The sequence below is a fragment of the Dipodomys merriami genome, unplaced genomic scaffold, assembly GCF_024711535.1.
Source record: "Dipodomys merriami isolate MVZ:Mamm:240054 unplaced genomic scaffold, mDipMer1.0.p SCAF_15, whole genome shotgun sequence".
In the NCBI taxonomy this organism is placed as follows: domain Eukaryota; kingdom Metazoa; phylum Chordata; class Mammalia; order Rodentia; family Heteromyidae; genus Dipodomys; species Dipodomys merriami.
Window position 1 is genome coordinate 27,675,557 of NW_027202826.1, and position 20,748 is coordinate 27,696,304.

At 36.7% G+C, this 20,748-nt stretch overlaps 1 protein-coding gene across 4 annotated transcripts in view; it reads left to right on the plus strand.

Moving 5' to 3' along the window:
* Ugt8 (UDP glycosyltransferase 8) overlaps positions 1-20,748 on the plus strand; it is a 67,698-nt gene that overhangs the window by 42,624 nt on the left and 4,326 nt on the right. For all 4 annotated transcript variants that reach the window (XM_070022498.1, XM_070022497.1, XM_070022499.1 and 1 more), the window contains 3 exons: positions 11,067-11,209; positions 13,666-13,742; positions 17,041-17,260. In XM_070022498.1, coding sequence (XP_069878599.1) covers positions 11,067-11,209; positions 13,666-13,742; positions 17,041-17,260 — 440 coding nt within the window. The remainder of the gene's footprint in view (positions 1-11,066; positions 11,210-13,665; positions 13,743-17,040; positions 17,261-20,748) is intronic.

Genomic DNA, 20,748 nt, shown 5'->3' on the forward strand with positions numbered 1-20,748 from the left:
CTGAAAGCAAAATATGCACAGCCCGAGGAGCCAAATCAAAGAACAAGGTTAGCAGAACAGGCTCAGACTAGAAAGATCACATCTGTAAAATTCTAACTAAAGAATAAATAAAAATCTACATTGATCTTGTTAAATGCTCAGTATCTAAGTGCCTAGTATGTGCTGTTCATGGCATAAAATAAGGTGTTGTATTCATTCATTTACTCTTGTTCTTTCAGCTGTAAAAATATCACTAGGATGCAGATGATCTCCTTTAAAAGATGAAGTCGTGTATTTTAGTGGTATTTCAGTTTTTGCAATTTTGTTTAAGACACAAGGGAAAATGGAAAAGACAGAGCCAGGATTTATGATACATAACCTCCTCTCGCCCCTCTTCTTTCTGTGTTACTATTGGTTGTTTGTATTAAAGTAAACCTTGTACAAGTGTGAAATGTATGTCTTTATCCAGACTGCTAGACCTTTGAATTTAGGAAGATAGAAGGATATAGTGAAATTGAAATTGAATTGAATTGAAAGTTTATTAGTTGTATAGATGTGGGATAGGGAAACAATTCACTTGAATTAAAGTTGGAGCAGTAAGTGGGAATATCCTTGAAAAACTGTACTGAGTCCTAGGATAGCAAGGGGAAGTTGTTCATGCAATTTGTGGCTTATATTTCTTTCTTACCTTCACAAATACCCCTCTATCACATTTTCCTGAGTGTGGTTGATAATATTCAGGAGTCCTTTGGTAGCTTATTGGCCTGGGATGGCATTAAAGAGCATGAAGTGTAACTTCATCTATTCTGAATTACCAGATATAGCCAATAATATCCTGGGAAAATGCATATAGATTGCAGAAGAGATAATTTGGGAATAAAGTTATTTTATAAGTTGATGGTGTTTTGCATAAGTTTATAAAAATGGTGAAATTTAGCTTTTAAAAAAGCAACAAAAATTTAAGTTATCAATGAATGTTTATTGAATATATATGTTATGAACAATATATACTGTTTCGGGTGTCTTGAAATCAGTTCCTAAAAGAACTGGCATGTATACATGCAATTGATGGCAATTTAAGCATGAGCAGTGCCATAAAGGACATTCAAAGAAGAGAGATATCGATTTAGTTATTATATATAGCAAGATCAGAGAAGGGTTGATCCAGTAAGTGACATGTGAGTGTTGACCTTGAAGATCTGTTGAATTTGGGTAGATGGAATTACCATCATTTGTGGGGAATCAGAGGGAGCAAAATCACCAAAGTTGGCAAGGATAGGATAAGCTAGTAGCATGTAAACTGTGGTTTAGAGGATGGAGTAAAAATAATAATAATTATTATTCTTGGATGTCAGTGGGGATTGAACAAGTAAAAGTTTTCCTATGGATGAAGCTAAAAAGTAAAAGTAAATCAGTATTAAGAAGTTGGTATCATTGGGAATTGACTTGAGATTTCATAAATAAGACTTGTAAGCACACTGGGTAGGGCTTAGGAGCAAATATTTATTAGAGGGCCCAGAAAATACATTAAAAGGAAATTGTTGAGAAAGCATATTTTAAAGTTGGTTATTCCAAGTCTGCTGTAGGAGCACAGTGGTTAATTGTATTAATAGAAGCCATGGTATTAGAATAAAAGGAAAGTAAAGAAATCGAAAATTTAGTTTTATTAAACTGTTACCATGTGGTTAATTGTATTAATAGAAGCCATGGTATTAGAATAGAAGGAAAGTAAAGAAATCGAAAATTTAGTTTTATTAAACTGTCACCATAGGACGTAATCCGATCGAAGCCTGTTCTGGCCACTGTGGTTCCTAGAGAGAATCCTGGGGGTCTGTGCTTAATATCTGATATATATTTGTTTATAAAGTCCTTACTTGATCCAACTAGGATTTCTCCTCTTATCCTGATCTTCACATTGTGTGCCCACACAATGTGTTAGATTTTTTTTTCTTTTTTTAAATTTTTATTGTGAAAATACTGTACAGAGGGGTTACAATTGCATGGGCAAGATAATGAGTACATTTCTTATCAAGCATTGTTGCCTCCTCCTTTGTTTCCCCTTCCCATCCCTTCCCATCTCCCAGACCCACTCCGGCCAAAGTTGTAAAGTTCATTTTTCGACATAACAACTTGTACATCTCATTGTTGCAATGAATCCACCTGTATCCCTATTTAAACAAGTTGTTTTTGCCCTTCCCCTCCACAAAGTATACTAACATCAAATACAGTGAAAGCAGGGGTTAATACCATGGGGGAGGGACATACAAAGCAACAAAGAAATCATCTTATAAATATTTTAGAAACAATCACAAGAAAGAAAAAAAACATTTGAATACTTATCTTGGGGTTCATTTCACCTAACATCAACTTATCTGACCTTTTCTGCATGTCTCAGAAATATACTAGTTATTGCACATAAGTGAAACCATGGGACCTATGTTTCCTTGGGCATGGTTTACTTCACTTAATATAATCTTTTCCAAGTCTTTCCATTTCCTAACAAATGGGGCAATGTTACTGTTTAAGCTGTCTTCGTGCAAGGTAGTAAAACAGAGAGCCCACGGTCTATCTGGCTGTTTCTGGTTGAGGTACAGATGTTTTCCCTGAGGTAACCAACATTCTTTTATCACAGGACCAATGCACCATAGCCAGTACCCTTCTGGGTCATTGGCTTTGTTGTACAGGAGGAGTTTACTTCCTGAATATTTGGAGAAACATAAAAGAGGAGTGAAATGGAAAAGTTGCTCGCCTTTCTTCTAACTTCTCTTCCAGTGGATAATTGTTCTATTCATGTGATAATGTAGACCATGAAAATGTCCTAATTTTCTATTCTGTCAGGTTGCCTACCTGGCAGAAGTGATCTCAAGACTTCTGTGCCTATTTCTTCCATTATTTATGAAGATCAAATAGAAATACCAGATCTATTGATCCATGAGGTTATGAAATGTGATTGTAATATATATTTCTCTCTTTGTCTGGCATTATATATTTTTTTTGTTTTTTTTTTGTAGTTTTTTTTTTTTTTTTTGTCTGTCCTGGGGCCTGAACTCTGGGCCTGGGCACTGTCCCTCAGCTCTTCAGCTCAAGGCTAGCCCTCTACCACTTGAGCCACAGCACCACTTCTGGTTTTCTGGTGGTTTGTTGGAGATAATAGTCTCATGGACTTTCCTGCCCAGGCTGGCTTTGAACCTCCATCCTCAGATCTCAGCCTCCTGAGTAACTAGGATTATAGGCATGAGCCTCCGGTGCCCGGCTTCTGCCATTATATGTACAACTTCATTAAGTATTGGGGAGAAGCTGGTTCCAGTGCTGCCATTAATCTGGAAAAATCTACTTGAGTACCTGAAAGTAAAATGAATTCAACTAGTTTTTGCCGAATTCTGCATTTATTATTTTGCTAGATAGGCTTCTAACCTAGAAATACCAAATACAAATACTTTATAACAGTATTAACATAGGTTTCCTAATATATGGAAGGTTTCTTTGCCAAGGAATTTTTTAATGTTTTACCTAATTGAATAAATAATAAATGCTTTCCTATTCAATTGCTTGTCAGCAGATTACTTTGGATGTGTGACTCTGAAACCAGGAGAAAATTAGGGCATAATTTCCAGATTTTTTAAAAATGCAAATTTCCTTTTTGAATATGTAGAATTTATTCCTAGGGTCTCTATCCCTTATGCCTGTGGAATATGAATTGGCTAACACAGTGTAAGGCTGATTGTGACAGCCATGAGTTTCAGTTGGACTCTGAACTTCTGGGCAAGAAACCATATCTTGTTCCTTTATATTTCTGGCACCTAGTGCCTGGCACATAAAAGAGGCCCAATAAAAGTTTGTTTAACCATGATTGAGTTAGTGATGAAACAAATTTACCTACAGATTAAATGAGAGCACTGTATTATTCTCCCTTTGGGAAGTATCTGTGGTCTTTAGAAGAGAGAGTGGCCATCAGAATTCTTTTGGAAAAATGTCAGGTTATTACAGTCTCTTCATTGAAGTATTGGTGAAGGTTGTAGGTTTAAAGCTTACTATTATTATGTCTTTATCTACTTCCTTATTTTATTGGAGGAGATAACTTAGAAGGGATCAAAGTCACAAGATTAGATGAGGAAAAAATACACTGGGAACTTCATGTCAATCTCTTATCTTTGGTTTTAAAAATTCTTAGTGACTTTCAAGAAAAGAGTCATACAAAGAGACAATAAGTTATCTACTGCTTAGAGCTGTAAAAACTTCCCTGGTGACATTTAAATAACCATTCTTTTTAATCTATGCAGAGGTGAAGAATACTGATAAAGAACAGGAAAACATATTTTGAACTCTAGTCAGATGCTTCAGCTTAGAGACTCTAGATGCCAAAGGACAATATTGGGCTCATTCATTCACCTGCTTGGTGGGTGAGACTTTGGCTGGCTATTTACTAGATGACCTACTCCTGTTTTCCCCATGTGGCCTACATTTGCTGATAGCATGGTGGTTGAATATCAAGGGTGCATATACCAAGAACAAGAGAAACAAGTAGCATCTATATCCTTTGCTGTGACTTTTCTAAGAAGCTATATTGCATTATTTCATCCACACTATATTGATCAGGGAAGTCACTAGATTACCCAAGTGTGGACAGAGTCCCTGTCTCCAGAGGGAACTTCTGAGAGCACAGGTGGGAATATCAGTAGTGCCTTAGCTATTTGGGGAAAATATAGTTGGCTACACCATAATGGTCACTCTCATGTCTTTTACTATCTTTTGTAATGTCCACATTGCTTTTTACCAAATAGAATACATTATTAAATCCCTTTATCTAGGATAAGGAGTTAAGTTTATTAATCATATGTTGAAACTGAAGGAGTGACTTTAAATTTAAATGTAAAAAAATAGAACTTTGGCTTTCACAGTGAAATGAAATCATCCATTTTATCAGCATCTAATGTTCTGGGTTGTTTTTTTAAACCAGTTTGAATGTGTTAAAACTGTCAAGTTGAGAGCTATATATTTATTTTCCCTTTATTTTTGTCGGTTCTAGGGCTTGAACTCTAGGCCTAGGCACTGTCCCCCTGCTCTTCAGCTCAAGGCTACAGCTACCACTTGAGCCACAGTGTCACTTCCATTTTCTAGTTGTCTATTGGAGATAAGAGTCTCAAGGATTTTCCCTGCCTGGTCTGGCTTTGAAACTCGATCTCAGCCTCCTGAGTAGCTAAGATTACAGGCTTGAGCCACCGGCACCCAGCCTTATATTTATTTTATTTTGTAGTGTAGCATCCCTAAAATACATTGCATTTTAAAATAATTATACATATTCTTCATCTATCTCTTTGTCTCTAGTGTATAATGTTGATAGGATCAGTAAGAATAATACCTATTTCTTTTTTATTATTATTATTATTTTATTTTTATTTTTATTTTATTTTATTTTATTTGAGAACATACTGTACAGAGGGGTTACAATTACATGGGCAGGATAATGCATACATTTCTTACCAAGCATTGCAGCCTCCTCCTTTGTTTACCCTTCACCTCCCTTCCCAGCCTCCCCCCTCCCCCCCACCCTATCATACCCCCCTTCCCCCCACACACCGACATTGTAAAGCTGGTTTTGACATGACATTTTGTACTTCTCATTGTTGCAACAGGTCCACCTGAATCCTTAAACGATTTTCACACATGTACATTGAGTATTATGACTGTAATCACTCATTCTTCCTCTCTCCATTTGTTTCTTATTGGTTCTCTAGCAATTATTTATTTAGTTAATTTATTTATTTTTGGGTCCGGTTGTGGGGCCTGAACTCTGGGCCTGGGCGCTGTCCCTCAGCTTTTCAGCTCAAGGCTAGCGCTCTACCACTTGAGCCACAGCGCCACTGCCGGCTTTTTTCTTTTTTCTTATGTGGTGCTGAGGAATCGAACCCAGGGCCTCAGGCATGCAAGGCAAGCGCTCTACCACTGAGCCACCTTCCCAGCTCTCTAGCAATTATTTTTTACATGCAAGAAATATCTCTATTAATTACAATCAGAGCCAGAACAATTTGTGAGAGACACTTGCTGCTTTATTCTTTTGAGACAGGAGGCTGCAGCCCAGACAAAGTCCAAAGATGAAATCTACCTTTTCTAGCTTTCAAGGTCAACAGCACCCAAGGTTCAGCTCCCAGCCTTTCTAGCACTAAGGAAAGGGGTTGGCACTCCTGTCTCTTAACCATCTCCAGAGTTGTCTGTTTTAACCGTTCCATGGCCAGCTCTGTTTTAAGTGCAGTGGGAGTGGAGTTCCAACCTCTCAAACCTTTTCCACTTTCAGCTCAACTTCAGCATTCCATACAGAAAATCACTATCTTCTACCCATCAATACACAGCAGAAAAGCTGATGACCCTGATTCTATTGTCTTTATCTGATCTAATCTCATTTGATATAGTAGTGTAGTTTTATATTTTCTTTTTGCTCCATTTCAATATTTTCATTCACTGCCAGTATAAGCTAGGAGCTGGTTTGGATAATAAACAATACAGTGAGCAGGATTTTTTATATTGGAAATATCACTGGTGGCAAAATCTAACCGATATTTGCTCAGTGATAGACTTTGATCTCTCAGGAACTTCGCAACTAGCTAACATGTGTGGCAGTATATCCTTAGGAATCTACTAGGAGAAATGATTGAACAATATATGATATACTTGTATGGTGTCACTGAATAGATATACAAAAATGAAAAGCAAGATGTACAGATTATAATAATTTGCTTTTTGGTCCATGTGTGTTTGTTATTAATGCTGTTTGTAGTCTATGTTTCCAGCTAAAACGTGCTTTAACATGTTTTTATAAACTTTAATTTGTTATTTGAACAGGAAAAATAGATACATATGGCACTTACATCTCTGATCAAGTTCACTTTATTTTTCTATATTTCTTTTGAAGACAGGTCTTGCTATGTAGTTCAGCATGCTCTTGAACTTGTTATGTAACCTGGGCTGGCTGGTAATCCTTCTTGAGTTTTCCAAGTTCAGGGAGTATAGATGTGTTCCTTCGTGTTCTAGCAATTATTTTTTAAAGCTACTTTTGTATTTAGGGAATTGAGGTTTGTTTTACATTAGCCATAGCTTGTGGGAAGTTTCTGTTTTGATGTTGTTTTTGTTATTGTCTTTGATTGGGAGCTATATATATATATATAGAACCACCCAAAGGAAATCCATTCATCACTTTAGAGCAGGTAGGCTATTGCTACAGTTTGGCTATTTTGAATAGTGCTGCAATGAATATGGATTTTCAGGTGCCTCTTATTTCCTGCTTTACATTTCTTTGGGTAAATTTTCAAGAATCATATTTCTGGATGATATGATAGTTCTACTTTTAGTTTATTGAGAAATCTCCATAGTGATTTCCAAAGTGGTTGCACTAGTTCACATTCCCACAATGTATTAAAAGACCTTTTTCCCTGCATGCTCTCCAACATTTGTTGTTGTTTGCGTTGTTGTTGTTGTTGTTGTCATCTTTTCCCCTGAGACCAGGATTTGAACTCATACTTTGAGGCTTTTGTTCAAAGGCTAAAGCTCTACCCGTTGAATCACGTTTATATCTCCATTGTTTTTGGTTTTGATGATGGCCTTCTGGAGGGAAATCAAATCTCAAGAAAGGAAGAAAGGAGGACGAAAGGGAGGGAAGAGAAGAGAAAAGGTAGGGAAGAAAGTGGAGGAGAGGAGGCCAGGGAAATGAGGCAAGCAAAATTAGAAAAAACAAAAAACAACTGAGCAAAGAAAAGAGCTCTGTAATCCAGACTGATCTCTATATTCACCCTGTTGCGTCATTGTTTTAATTTACATATGTCAAGAAAACTCAGCTTCCATTCATATGGCATGGGGAAGAGAGAGAATCTTACCTTGGCCTGTATAAATTATGGATTTTCCCTTCAATATAACATCAAACTCAAAAGTGTGGTAGTTTCTTAAAGGGTAGCTACCATGAAGAAGTTGGAACTTTGTCATCTAATTTCTAAAAACATGTTCTGTTACAGTTCATTATCATGATAATTTATTCATAATTTTGCAATATTGTATATTGGCCCTTTGACATATATTCAGTGACTTACTCATATTCACTGAATGTTAACACATTATTTTCTCAGTCTGAATGGTTTTTTTGTTTTGTTTTGTTTTTTTGGTTGGTTGTGGGGCCTGAAATCTGGGTCTGGGCACTGACCCTCAGCTTTTCAGCTCAAGGCTAGCTCTTTTTCTGCTTATGTGGTGCTGAGGAATCAAACCCAGGGCCTCATGCATGTGAGGCAAGCACTCTTATCACTGAGCCACCTTCCAAGCCCCTCAATCTGAATGTTTTAGGAATCTGTCATGCCTACATAGATGAAACAATGTTTTTAAAATTCTAATTTTTACTTGAAATCTTCAATGAATGACTTAGCAAACAGTACTATCCTAAGGGGGGATGGGGGAAACCGACTTAATTGTAGTGGTTCTGGGCTCTAGGGTTCAATTTATTAATCTAGAAGAACAATCTTGAGCTGCATTTTTCACATTTTCCTGGCTTTTTTGTGGTTAACTGGAGGTAAGAGTCTCATGGACTTTCCTGCCAGGCTGACTTTGAACTGCTATCCTGAGATCTTAGCCTCCTAAGTTAGGATTACAGGTGTGAACTACTGGTTCCTGCCTACATTTTTTAAAATGAAGTTTTAAGTCATATTTCCAAGATTTTTGCTTGGAGAGTCTTCTGATAATTTATTTACCTAGTTTTGATCAAATGTAGCATCTTTATTAAAATAGTAGTGCTTCCTTTTCAGGTATCTGTTATCTACATTCCTTTTCTGTCCTTTGTTAAACTTATCATTGTTACTTCACATGTGTTTCATACATTTAAGTTGGGTTTCTTCTTAGGTATTTTGAGACATTATTGAGAGTAAATATAAATGAATGAATTTTAATCTCATTTAAAATTTTTTATTTTCCTACAGGAATATCCTAACATACTTTTATATTTAACAGTGTTCAGTTTCTGAAATTGATTTTTTTTTCACATTAACCCTGAAGTTAAATCGGTGCCATTGATGTTGAAGTCAGGCCTCAGGCTTATGAGGGAGAACAACTCTGCCACTTGAGACATGACCCCAACTCCTTTTTTTGCTCTTGGTTTTTTTGGCAGTATATAGAGGGGTTACAATTACATGGGCAAGATAACGAGTACATTTCTTATCAAGCATTGTAGCCTCCTCCTTTGTGTCCCCTTCCCATCCCTTCCCATCTCCCACCCTCCACCCCTGACACCTGACCAAAGTTATAAAGTTTATTTTTTGACATAACGACTTATACATCTCATTGTTGAAATGGGTCCACCTGTATCCCTATTTAAATGATTTGTTTTTGCCCTTCCCCTCGACATCAAATACAGTGAGAGCAGGGGTTCTACCGTGGGGGAGGGACATACAAAGCAACAAAGAAATCATCTTATAAATGTGTTAGAAACAATAGCAAGAAAGAAAAAACATTTGAATCCTTATCTTGGAGTTCATTTCACCTAACATCAACTTATCTTACCTTTTCTGCTTGTCTCAGATACATACTAGTTATTGCACATAAGGGAAACCATGAGACCTATGTTTCTTTGGGCCTGGCTTACTTCACTTAATATAATTTTTTCCAAGTCTTTCCATTTCCTAACAAGTGGGCAATGTAATTCTTTCTGGTGGAAGCATAGAATTCCATTGTGTATATATACCACATTTTCTTGATCCATTCATCTACTGAGGGGCATCTGGATTGGTTCCATATCTTAGCTATAGTAAATAAGGCTGCAATAAACATAGTTGTGCTGGTAGCTTTAGTATAGTCTTGTTTGTGATCATTTGGGTAAATGCCCAAAAGTGGTATTGCGGGCTCATAAGGGAGCTCTATGTGGAGTCTTTTGAGGAACCTCCATACTGCTTTCCAAAGTGGTTGAACAAGTTTACACTCCCACCAACAATGCAGTAAGGTTCCTTTTTGTCCACATCTCCTCCAGAATCTGTTGTTATTAGAGTTCTTGATTATAGCCATTCTAATTGGGGTGAGGTGGAATGTCAATGTTGTTTTGGTTTGCATTTCTTTTATGGCTAGGGAGGTTGAGCATTTCTTCATGTGTCTATTGGCCATCCTTCTTTCCTCTTCAGAGAAGTTTCTCTTTAAGTCTTTAGCCCACTTATTTATTAGGCAGTTCTTTCTTTGAAGATTTGTTGTTGGGGGATTTAAGTTTTTGAGTTCCAGGTATATTTTAGATATGAGACCTTGTCTGTTGTATGGCTAGTGAAGATCTTCTCCCAATCAGTGAGCTTTCTATTGATCTTGCTAGCTATGTCCTTTGCCATGCAAAAGCTCTGCAATTTCACGCAATCCCATTTGTGCAACCTTTCTTTGATTTGTTGTGTTTCTGGGTCTCTATTAAGAAAGTTTTGGGGGCTGGGAGTTTAGCCCAGCTGAGGCCTGGGTTCGGTCCTCAGCTTTGGAAAAAAAACAAAACAATAAAAAACCCGAAAATTTCGGCCTGTGCCAAGGAGACCTAGGGTTTCTCCTATTCCAACCTGTAATGTTTTCAGAATGTCTGCTTTGATTCTGAGGTTTTTGATCCATTTGGAGTTGATTCTGGTGCATATATAAGGATCTAGGTGATATATAAGGATTTAGATTTAGTTGTCTACAAGTAGTTAACCAATTTTGCCAGCACCATTTGTTTTCAATATTTTTGTCTTGGAATGTCCTTAGACTGTGATTTTCCTATTTATATTTTCCTGTCCCAGGCTGACCTTTATCTTTGACCCTTCTAATATCTACTTATATCATCCTGAGTCACTGCATACATCTTTAGATTCATCTCTGACCATGTTTGAATTATCTAACCATTAAGACCTCGGTCTACTAGCTACTTATTTGTATTGAACAAAATGCCCTTACTATATTTTAATAAGTATTTTAAGCAAATATTTACTTAACGGAAACTACTGTATGCTCTTCTTATTTAAGAAAATATTTGAAGAATGTTTCTCAAAAACTTGGGTGTTGAAAACACCTAATGTGAGCTATATCATTCTTTGTAAAATTGATTACCATCTTTCCATTTGCAGGATCTTCAAAGATGGGTAAACAGTGCTGATGAACATGGCTTTGTTCTGGTATCGTTTGGTGCTGGAGTTAAGTATCTATCAGAAGAAATTGCTAACAAACTGGCAGGAGCTCTGGGGAGATTGCCTCAAAAAGTGATTTGGCGGTAAGGCAATATTAATAATACAGATTGATCTGTTGCTGTTGATTTTCAGTTTCCCTTTGTATCAAGGATACAGTGTAGCTCTAGATGTGTACACACACACACACACACACACACACACACACACACACACACACACACACACACACACACACACACACACACACACACACACACACACACACACACACACACACACACACTACCTGATAGCAGTATCAGCCACAGGTCCCAGTAAGATGCAGACACTGATTTGCTGACAAGATCAGTTGCTTGCCCTTGAGGCTTCACTTTATTTCTCAGTGTACTGAAATGTAAGAATCAGTTCATAACATCTGTGATAGATTGAAAACTCTGGCTTGTAGTGTACAGAAATGTTTTAGAATGATTTATCCTGTGTTATGGTGGTTCATGTCTACAATCCTAGCTATTCAAAAGGCTGAACCAGAGGATCAGAGTTTGAGATCAATTTGAGCAGAAAAGTCTATGAGACTTGGCAAAATTCCCAATGCAAAGTGAGGCTGGAAGCAGGCTCAGTGGTAGAGCACCAGTTAAGCAAGCAAACCAAGAAAGAATATGAAGGCTTGTGTTCAAAACTTAGTACTGCCCGACCCCATAAAATAGTTCAATATAAAGTTAGGATTTTCTAAATACTCCTTCAAATCAGTTTTGGAATGAGATGGGAATGATGAATAAATAGTTAAAATATTTAACCATTTCTCTCCTTAGCAAATATTTTTTATTGCTTTCTGTAAGAAATTAGCCCATTATCATTTAATACTAATTAAGACTGATTCCTGGATTAACTCTTGCTCTTTTTGGAGGCACTGTTAAACACTGGAATTTCCAACCCAATATTTCAAACTCAGAACTAAATGCTTTACTTATTATTAGGTATTTATTTAGTATATGCCACCACTGTTGGAAGTGGTAGTAAGAATGATCTGCTTCTTGACTAGGAGTAATGGTCACTAAAGCTATTTTCAGTACTCAGATATTTGGAGTTTTTCCTCACTATGTGAGGATTACCTCTACTTCTGACTGAGCCATACAGTGGGTATGGAATTGATTCTAACTGTCCAAGGGATTTTTGCTTGAGATTCTAGTCTCATGGAACTTTCTCTATTCAGACTAACCCAGCAGGCACCTTTCTGCTTTATTTTGATAGTTACATCTGTTGGGTTCACACTTTTGCCACTCTGTTAGTAGTTAGGCACCTTTGAGGTTTATCTTTTATAGTGCAGGCAGAGAACAGCCCAGTTATGTCCTTTATTCTCCACTCTTCAGGGTCAAGGTAATGAATAGTACTTTCTGCTTTCTTCCAAATTGTGTGCCTTCCCTTGGGCTCTGGATGACAAGGGCGTTGGTGACTGCCCTGGGACTCTCCCTGGCCTTTCCTATTTCCAATTATGGGTACCAGTGTGGAATGACTTCTAGTATCCCTCACACCCCACTCTCTCTAAGTAGGTGATAAGAAACAGTAGAGAATAGATCTTTATGTAAAGATATGTTTCTTAATCAATGGAAGATTTTTTAAATATATTTTTAAAACTATCTGCAAATAATTGCTGTACAAAGGGGTTTTAACGCATCATGACAGTTTATGAGTACAATTCATCTTGATCAGTGTTACCTCTTCTGTCATTTTTTCCCCATCTCTCTCAACCCCAACCAGCCCCTCTAGTTTCCTTGTTCCATTTTCATACTGGATTTTTAAATTTTTAATTTAATTTTTTAATTTTTAGATTTTTTTGTTGGTCCTGAGGCTTGAACTCAGTGTCTGAGCACTATCCCTGAACCTCTTTGTGCTCAATGCTACAGTGCCACTTCTGGCTTTTTCTGAGTAATTTATTGGAGATAAGAGTCTCAGTGATTTTCCTACTGCTAACATCTCAGCCTCCTAAGTAACTGTGACTACAGGCATGAGCCACTGGTGCCTATTATTAGTGTATATTATGAGAGTATTTACCCTTCCTTCTTTCCACTCTTCTGCTCCTCTCCCCTTAATACCTACCCTTAAACAAAAAAAAAAATGTTCCAAGCCAGGCACAGGTCACTCATGCCTATAGTCCTAGCTACTCAAAATTCTGAGATATAAAGATTGAGGTTTGAAGCCAACCCTAGGAGGAAAAATCTGACAGACTCTTCTCTCCAGTTAGTCAGCAAAAAGGTGGAGGTAGAGGTGAGGCTAACGTGGTAGCATGCCAAACTAATTAAAAAAACAAAACAAGCAAAGGTGTAAGGCCCTGAGTCCAAGCCCCAGTATGCTAGCATAAAATTAAAACATGTTACAAAGAATCGCAATTAGATTGTCATAGCCACCACAGCATGATTTCATTCTTGAGAATATCAACAATGTGATCAGGTAACATCTATGAAACTACTGATTTAACCAAAGAACTTATACTGTGGGTGAAGTTTGATTCCTGAACTGTTCACTGTCTGGTGTCCATGTATAGGTTTTCTGGAGCCAAACCAAAGAATCTAGGAAACAACACCAAGCTCATAGAGTGGTTACCGCAAAATGACTTGCTGGGTAAGTCAGATACACATGTGATTATTTACTAGATTATTAAGAGTTTAATTGTGTCAACATAGTATTTATACTTGAATGGTTCATAATATGTGTGTGTAGTTTATGATGGACTCATTATGTTCTTATCTAGATGTAAGTTTTCAAATTTCACACCAACATTGCAAATCTTTACTAGAAACTCCTTTATAAAATGTCATAATGGGGCCTGTAATTAAAAATTTTATGCTAGTCTCTAATTTTTAATCATCTAGAAAATAATACATAGCAAATCACCTAAATTAGCAGTGACTAAATCTATGCATGATTAGGCAAGTTGAGCAAAAGTAGTGAAATTAAAAATAATGAAAATGCAAATTTATGTTGTACATTAATTACAGACGTGTCAGAGAAATCAATGAATCTTAGTTTTTCTGAAACAAAAAAGAATATAGAAAGCTTGAGTAGATTTATTTTTAACTTTAGTTGTCTCATCTGCCTGAATTCTTCCCTAAATTACTAGAGATGCCTAAACTCTAGATGGTTTTGTAGTAATTTAATTTTTTTAACTTCTTTATTTATTGAGATTCTGATAATCAACTCAGAATGAAAATAACAATTTATCACTAGCATATGTTTCATGTATATTTGAATCAAAACAATTTAACTATGTTCAATAAGCACAGACATTAAAATTTATTTTTTTCATTAACTAGGAAAACACAATACTACATTATTTGCTTCATATTAAGTAAAGAAATTATAAAGAAGCTATTGGGCTTTGACAATATTGACCACTGTATATTCATTCAATAAGGCTTTCACCTAACATTAAAAATGACTATTTTTAAAAATTTTAGTCTTAAAAATAAAAGGAAAAATTTTTATTATCTTACTTTAAGACAGTTTCTAGAAGCTTCTGTGATTCTCCTAATAGCAACTTTAATTGTGTGACTAACCAACTATAAAGAATTGTGTATATAATTCCTGTCCACCTAGCTCTAACTTGTTAATGATAAATTGGGGGCAAAATGAACACAAGACTATTCATTCCCTTTTGTGATACTTGGTGTTTTTTTTTTCATCTTTGTCTTTTATATCTTTACAATTATGAATTTTGGAGCCTATAGAAAGTAGGAAAGAAGAAGGAAATCTGAGTTAGAACTTGTAGCTCAGCTTTTTCAGAGTCTGGGAGTGTTACTGACACGTGTATCATGAATGGCCCTTGCAAGGCCAGTTACCCAGTGGTCCATGCTGGAACCTGCTCAACTCCATGGATCCGTGCAGATTCTTCACACTAGGGTCCAGTAGTGGGGTCCTTACTAAACTGCAGGCATGGCCTTTGCAGATTCTCTGATGACTTCTGTGATCCAAGAATACCCCAGGAAGAGAAGTGACAACCAAATCATTGTCTTTCCCCTCTACTTACCCTCTATTACTCTCCTTCTCTCCATACCACCTCTGCTTTATTCTTTATTGTCAGGCTTAGTGACAAGGGTTTGCTGCCTGAAAGAAAGTTCAGAGTTAGCCTGACACTGATGGTCCACACCTCTAATTCTAGCTATTCAAAAGGCTGAGATCTCAGGATTGTGGTTCAAAGCCACCCAAGCAGGGAAGTCTGTGACTTTTATCTCCAATTAACCAGCAAAGGGCCAAAAGTAGAGCTGTGGCTGAAGTGGTAGATCACTAGTCTTGAGTAGAAAAGCTTAGGGGTGGTATTTGGATCCTGAATTCAAGCCCTACATAATACCAATAAATACATACACACACACACACACACACACACACACACACACACACACACACACACACACACAGAGTTCAAAGTTTATTTCTACTGCTGTTCTTTAGTTAGGACTAAGAGTCATTTGAGATGGAGAGACATTGACTCAGTAGTCATTGCACTTAAGGGCAGGAATGTTCTACAAGCTTCATTGGCACTATGATCACATGCATCATTTCCTCATGTATTAGTAAACTGTTGTTTCTGCAAGCCATAATTCTTGATTAGTCCATAATGCATTTCCTAAGTTCTGTATCTATTTTTCTTGTAAGTTTTGTTCCAGTCTTTCATCTGAAGTGAAAGAGATTAAATCTTCATCATGAGATGTAGGTTGCTTATTAAGAGAATATACCTGAGTTTTGCACCTGGTTTAAAAGAAAAATAAATATCTGTCTTTACTTGTCTGTGTACTTAAAAAAACTGAAAGAACTTGAATGTTGTAAACAGTGATTGCTATAACCCATATATACTGTATGTTAAATGTGCTATATGCTGTATCCTCCTTATGAGCCCTCAACTCTTTTTTGACTTAAGTTTCAACATTACATATTTACAGTTATTTTTTTGGTCAGTTGTGGGGCTTAAACTCTGAGCCTGGGTGCTGTCCTTCAGCTCTTCAACTCAGGGTTAGTGTTCTACCACTTGAGCCACAGTGCCTCTTTCTGGTTTTCTGGTGGTTTATTGAAGATAAGAGTCTCATGGACTTTCCTTCCCAGGCTGGCTTTGAACCATGATCCTCAGATCTCAGCCTCCTAAGTAGCTAGGATTACAGGCGTGAGCCACCAGTGCCCAGCCATTTTTACAATTTCTATAACCTGCATTTGACTTTAGTATGGATGAATAATGCGTGGTAATCTGAAAGTAGAGGTCTAATTTGGGTAAAATGCATTTGAACCTGGTATTATTTGTTTCTTATTTGCCTTGGCTTCCTATTCACTTCTGATCATTTAAATATATGTTGTTGGTCAAATTGTATTTCAAGGACATACTATACTTTATTGCTAATACTATACATTTTAATTACTTAAAATTATTTTTATTTGATATATACCAGTTAAGCAATTGTGTCCTGAGCATGTATTCATTCTCATACACTGGTATAGAAAAGAATCAGTGGAATTATGTCTTTAAAAATCATACATGTGGGAAGAAAAACATACATGTGGCCAGGAGCTAGTGGCTCACGCTTGTATCCTAGTTACTCAAGAGGCTGACATCTGAGGATTAAGGTTCAAAGCCAGCCTTAACAGGAAAGTCCATGAAACTCTTGTCTCAAATTAATCTCTTCAGAGCCCAGAGGTGGAACTGTGGCTCAAGTAATAGAGTGAAAAAGCTCAAGGATATCACCTAAGGAATTGAGATCTGGAATAAAATAATGTATTTATGAAATATATGATTAATGTAGTATTGGTTTTTAAAGAAGTAATAAAAATAAAATATATTTAAATGTATGGTTACTATCATACTGATTTTCAAAGAAGTTTCTGGAAAATTCTAAAGTAATTATATTTCACATTATTTTGTTTTCCTTTTTTTTAGGGCATTCAAATATCAAAGCCTTCCTGAGTCATGGTGGCTTGAACAGTATTTTTGAAACTATGTATCATGGTGTACCAGTAGTGGGAATCCCACTCTTTGGAGACCATTATGATACCATGACCCGAGTACAGGCAAAAGGTATGGGGATCTTGCTGGAATGGAAAACAGTTACTGAAGGAGAGCTGTATGAAGCACTGATGAAAGTCATCAATAATCCCAGGTAAGGCTTCAATTAATATGAAATCAAACTGTATATACATATATGTATGCATATGTAATATCTATCATATCTATTTTATGATATTCACCCTCTGCACAATAAGTCTGAGGGTGGACAGCTGGTCTGAGTAGCTTTAAAACAGAGCAACAGTTTTCCCCCATTTTAAGATGTAATGTTTAATGTATCATGCATTTCAAATGACAATGATATTTTAAGAGAGTTTCTTTTGTTTATACCTGGGGCATATGAATAACTCTGAGTTGAGAAACACTGCTCTATTCTAAGAGATACTAACTATAAGAAAAAGGATTTCACATGACTAGATATAGTGTGTATATCATTGTGTTGCCTTTATGTGAGCTCAGCAGTAGATCTCATCCTTGGGTGCTAAAAGACACTAGATCTTGCTCACAGCTCTGGAACATAGGGAAATATGTTCTATGGTCCAGAGAGCTTGAGAATATCGCCCTTCTATAATCTTTAGCTTTCCTTTTAATGTCTAGTGTTAACTCAAAATATGATGTTCTTAGAAAAACATATATATGCATAATATATATGTGTGTGTAATGCACCCACAATATGCATCTATATGTACATTGCATGTGACTTTATATATGCACAATGTACATATATGTGCACATATACACATTTACATGCATGTGTAGTAGATACACATATAGACTATATATTAGGGCTATTAGAATATATAATGCACATGTGCTATTGCTTGTTTTACTTGTGATGTTGGGTATTGAACCCAGGGCCTTGCACACACTAGGTAAGTGCTTTACCACTGAGCTGGATTCCCAGATCAGCCTAGCTAGAACTCTGAATCAGAGAGATTGGGCTACAATGATAGATGGTAGTGACTGAACCTTTTTTTTTTTTTTTTTTTTTGGTTGGTCATGGGGCTTGAACTCTGGGCTTGGAGTTGTCCCTACATTCTTCAGCACAAAGCTAGCACTCTACCACTTGAGCCTCAGCACCACTTCCAGTTTTCTGGTGGTTAATTTGAGATAAGCCCAGAGTGGCTTTGAACCATGATCCTCAGCTCTCAGCTTCCTGAGTAGCTAGATTCCAGGCATGAGCCACAGGTGCTCACCATGACTGAATCTTGAAGTATATATACAAAGAAAGATTTTACTCCTAGTGGAAATGACAATAATTTTTGTAGTTTCCCCTTTTCTAAAAGTTATTCTATAAACGGAATCTAAGCAGTTGTGTGTTTCCCATTATAACAGGGTTATACATTTAATATGAAGTCATTATTAAAGGTTAATTTTAACATAATAACCAAGATACTTTAGTCTAAGCCAAATAACCAGTATTGCTAAGAAAGATTATTTTTTAAATGTATTACTTAAATTATCTTAATAAAAATCTATGCGTGAGAGAATTCTTTATGTGTGTGCCAGTCTTGAGGCTTGATGTCAGGGCATGAGCACTGTCCTTGCGTATTTTAGCTCAAGGCTGGTGCTCTACCACTTGAGCCACAGTCCTGCTTCAATCTTTTTGCTAGTTAATTGGTTATAAGAGTTTCATGGACTTTCCTGATTAGGTTGGTTTTGAACTGTGATCCTCATATCTCAGCTGCCTAACTTACTAAGATTACAGACATGAATTATAGGCAGCCAACTGAGAATTCTTTTTTTTTCTTGAGAGAAAATGCTTTAGCTTCTAGAGATTTTTATTATTTTAAGACAGGTTATAAATAAAGGTGAGGAATGTTTCATTTTAATAGCACACTGGGGGCTGGGAAGGTGGCTCAGTGGTAGAGCTCTTGCCTTGCATGCCAGAGGCCCTGTGTTCGATTCCTCAGCACCACATAAGCAAAAAAGAAAAAAAGCCGGAAGCGGCGCTGTGGCTCAAGTGGTAGAGCACTAGCCTTGAGCTGAAGAGCTGAGGGACAGCGCCCAGGCCCAGAGTTCAGGCCCCACGACCGGACCAATAAAAAAAATATAAAAAAATATATTATAGCACACTGGTCATTATAATAGCCACTGGTCAACTATTGATAGAATTCATATATTATTCCTATAAATATAATGTGTTGTAATTTATTCCCACAGGGCAATTCGTTTTATTATAAGGGGCTTTATTTACAAGATGCTGGGAACTTATGTAAGGCTGGTTTATATGATCATTCTAGTGTTATCATTTTTTGGTATTTTTAATCTTCATATAATTTTTACTGGAAAAATATTTTGAACTACTAGCAACCTATGCTGGAAGGAAAGCAGCTAAACAGTGCCAGTTCTGGAAATATCCTCCCTTTCACACTATTCCCTGTGAACTCCCCTGTGCCTTCCCATTTGATCCATGGACCTTTGAGGAGAAAAGTCAAACAAAATCAGCTTGGTTAGTGAGTGTCTACTTGGTGAGTCCAGTCCTAGGTAGGAAGTTGAGTCTGACTGATGACCATTCTTACCTGTACCCAAACTGAGACATATAGTCAAGGGCTTATGTGGTAAGTAGTGATTATTGACCGAGTAAATCTACTGGAGTTTCATTTGAGGTAATTATTTATACAATGGGGCAAGAGAAGGTCAGATTCTCCACAAAGACAAAGGAAATTTAAGATACCCAAGGACTAAAGTTGCTTCATGTCCTCTTCCACCTTTGTTAAAAATAGATGATAATTTTGAGGCAGTATATTTCATATTTTTCTACTTTAAAGATGTCTTTTTTGTTTTGTTTTACTTTTTATTTGGTGCTGGTTCTGGGGATTGAACTCAGGGCATGTTTGGTTTTTTCTTTTTGTACTTGGGATCAAACCCAGGTGAACTTGCTAGGCAAGTCCTTTGCCACTGAGCTACATCGCAGCCCTAAAGATGCCTTTTTTATTCCACAAGACTTTTCTAATGAAAAGGAGTAATAGAAAGTTTCTTGATTCCCTTTTGTCCTCAATGAAAGATCAAGGTAAATTGTACAGCAGTGTGAGAGTTTATAATGTTCTACAACTGTATTTTGTGGCACTAATTTTGATGTGACGCATCGCTGAGAGAGAAGATAGACCTTTAGAAATGGACTCCCTCATTCTGTATTTATGTAGAAGAACCTGCCAATATTGGAGCTAGCTTGTCCTTTCCCTCAGGCCTCCCACTCCTCTCTGTTCACTGCTTTTCAACTTTGCTGTTGTATTATCAAAAGCTTAATGTATAGGACTAGAACTGCATAATGTAAAGAGTCATCAGATTCACTAACAAGTGTCTGAGTAGATTTTTAATGAACCACATAATCACATAGCTCTAACTTCCTATTGGTAGCTGCCTTCTGGAACTTGCTTTTCATTATATCTCAAAATTTCAACATTTCCCCAAGTATAGCTTAGGATCACTTTTTTCTATATCTTGTTATTCACCCTACTATGTGAGTCATCTAAGTTAGAACCCAAGTTACAGTTAATCTGACTGCCACTTGTCCTTTTTAATACAGGATCCCAGTAACTCCTAACTCAGTTTTCCCATGTCGCTAATACCACTGCCATT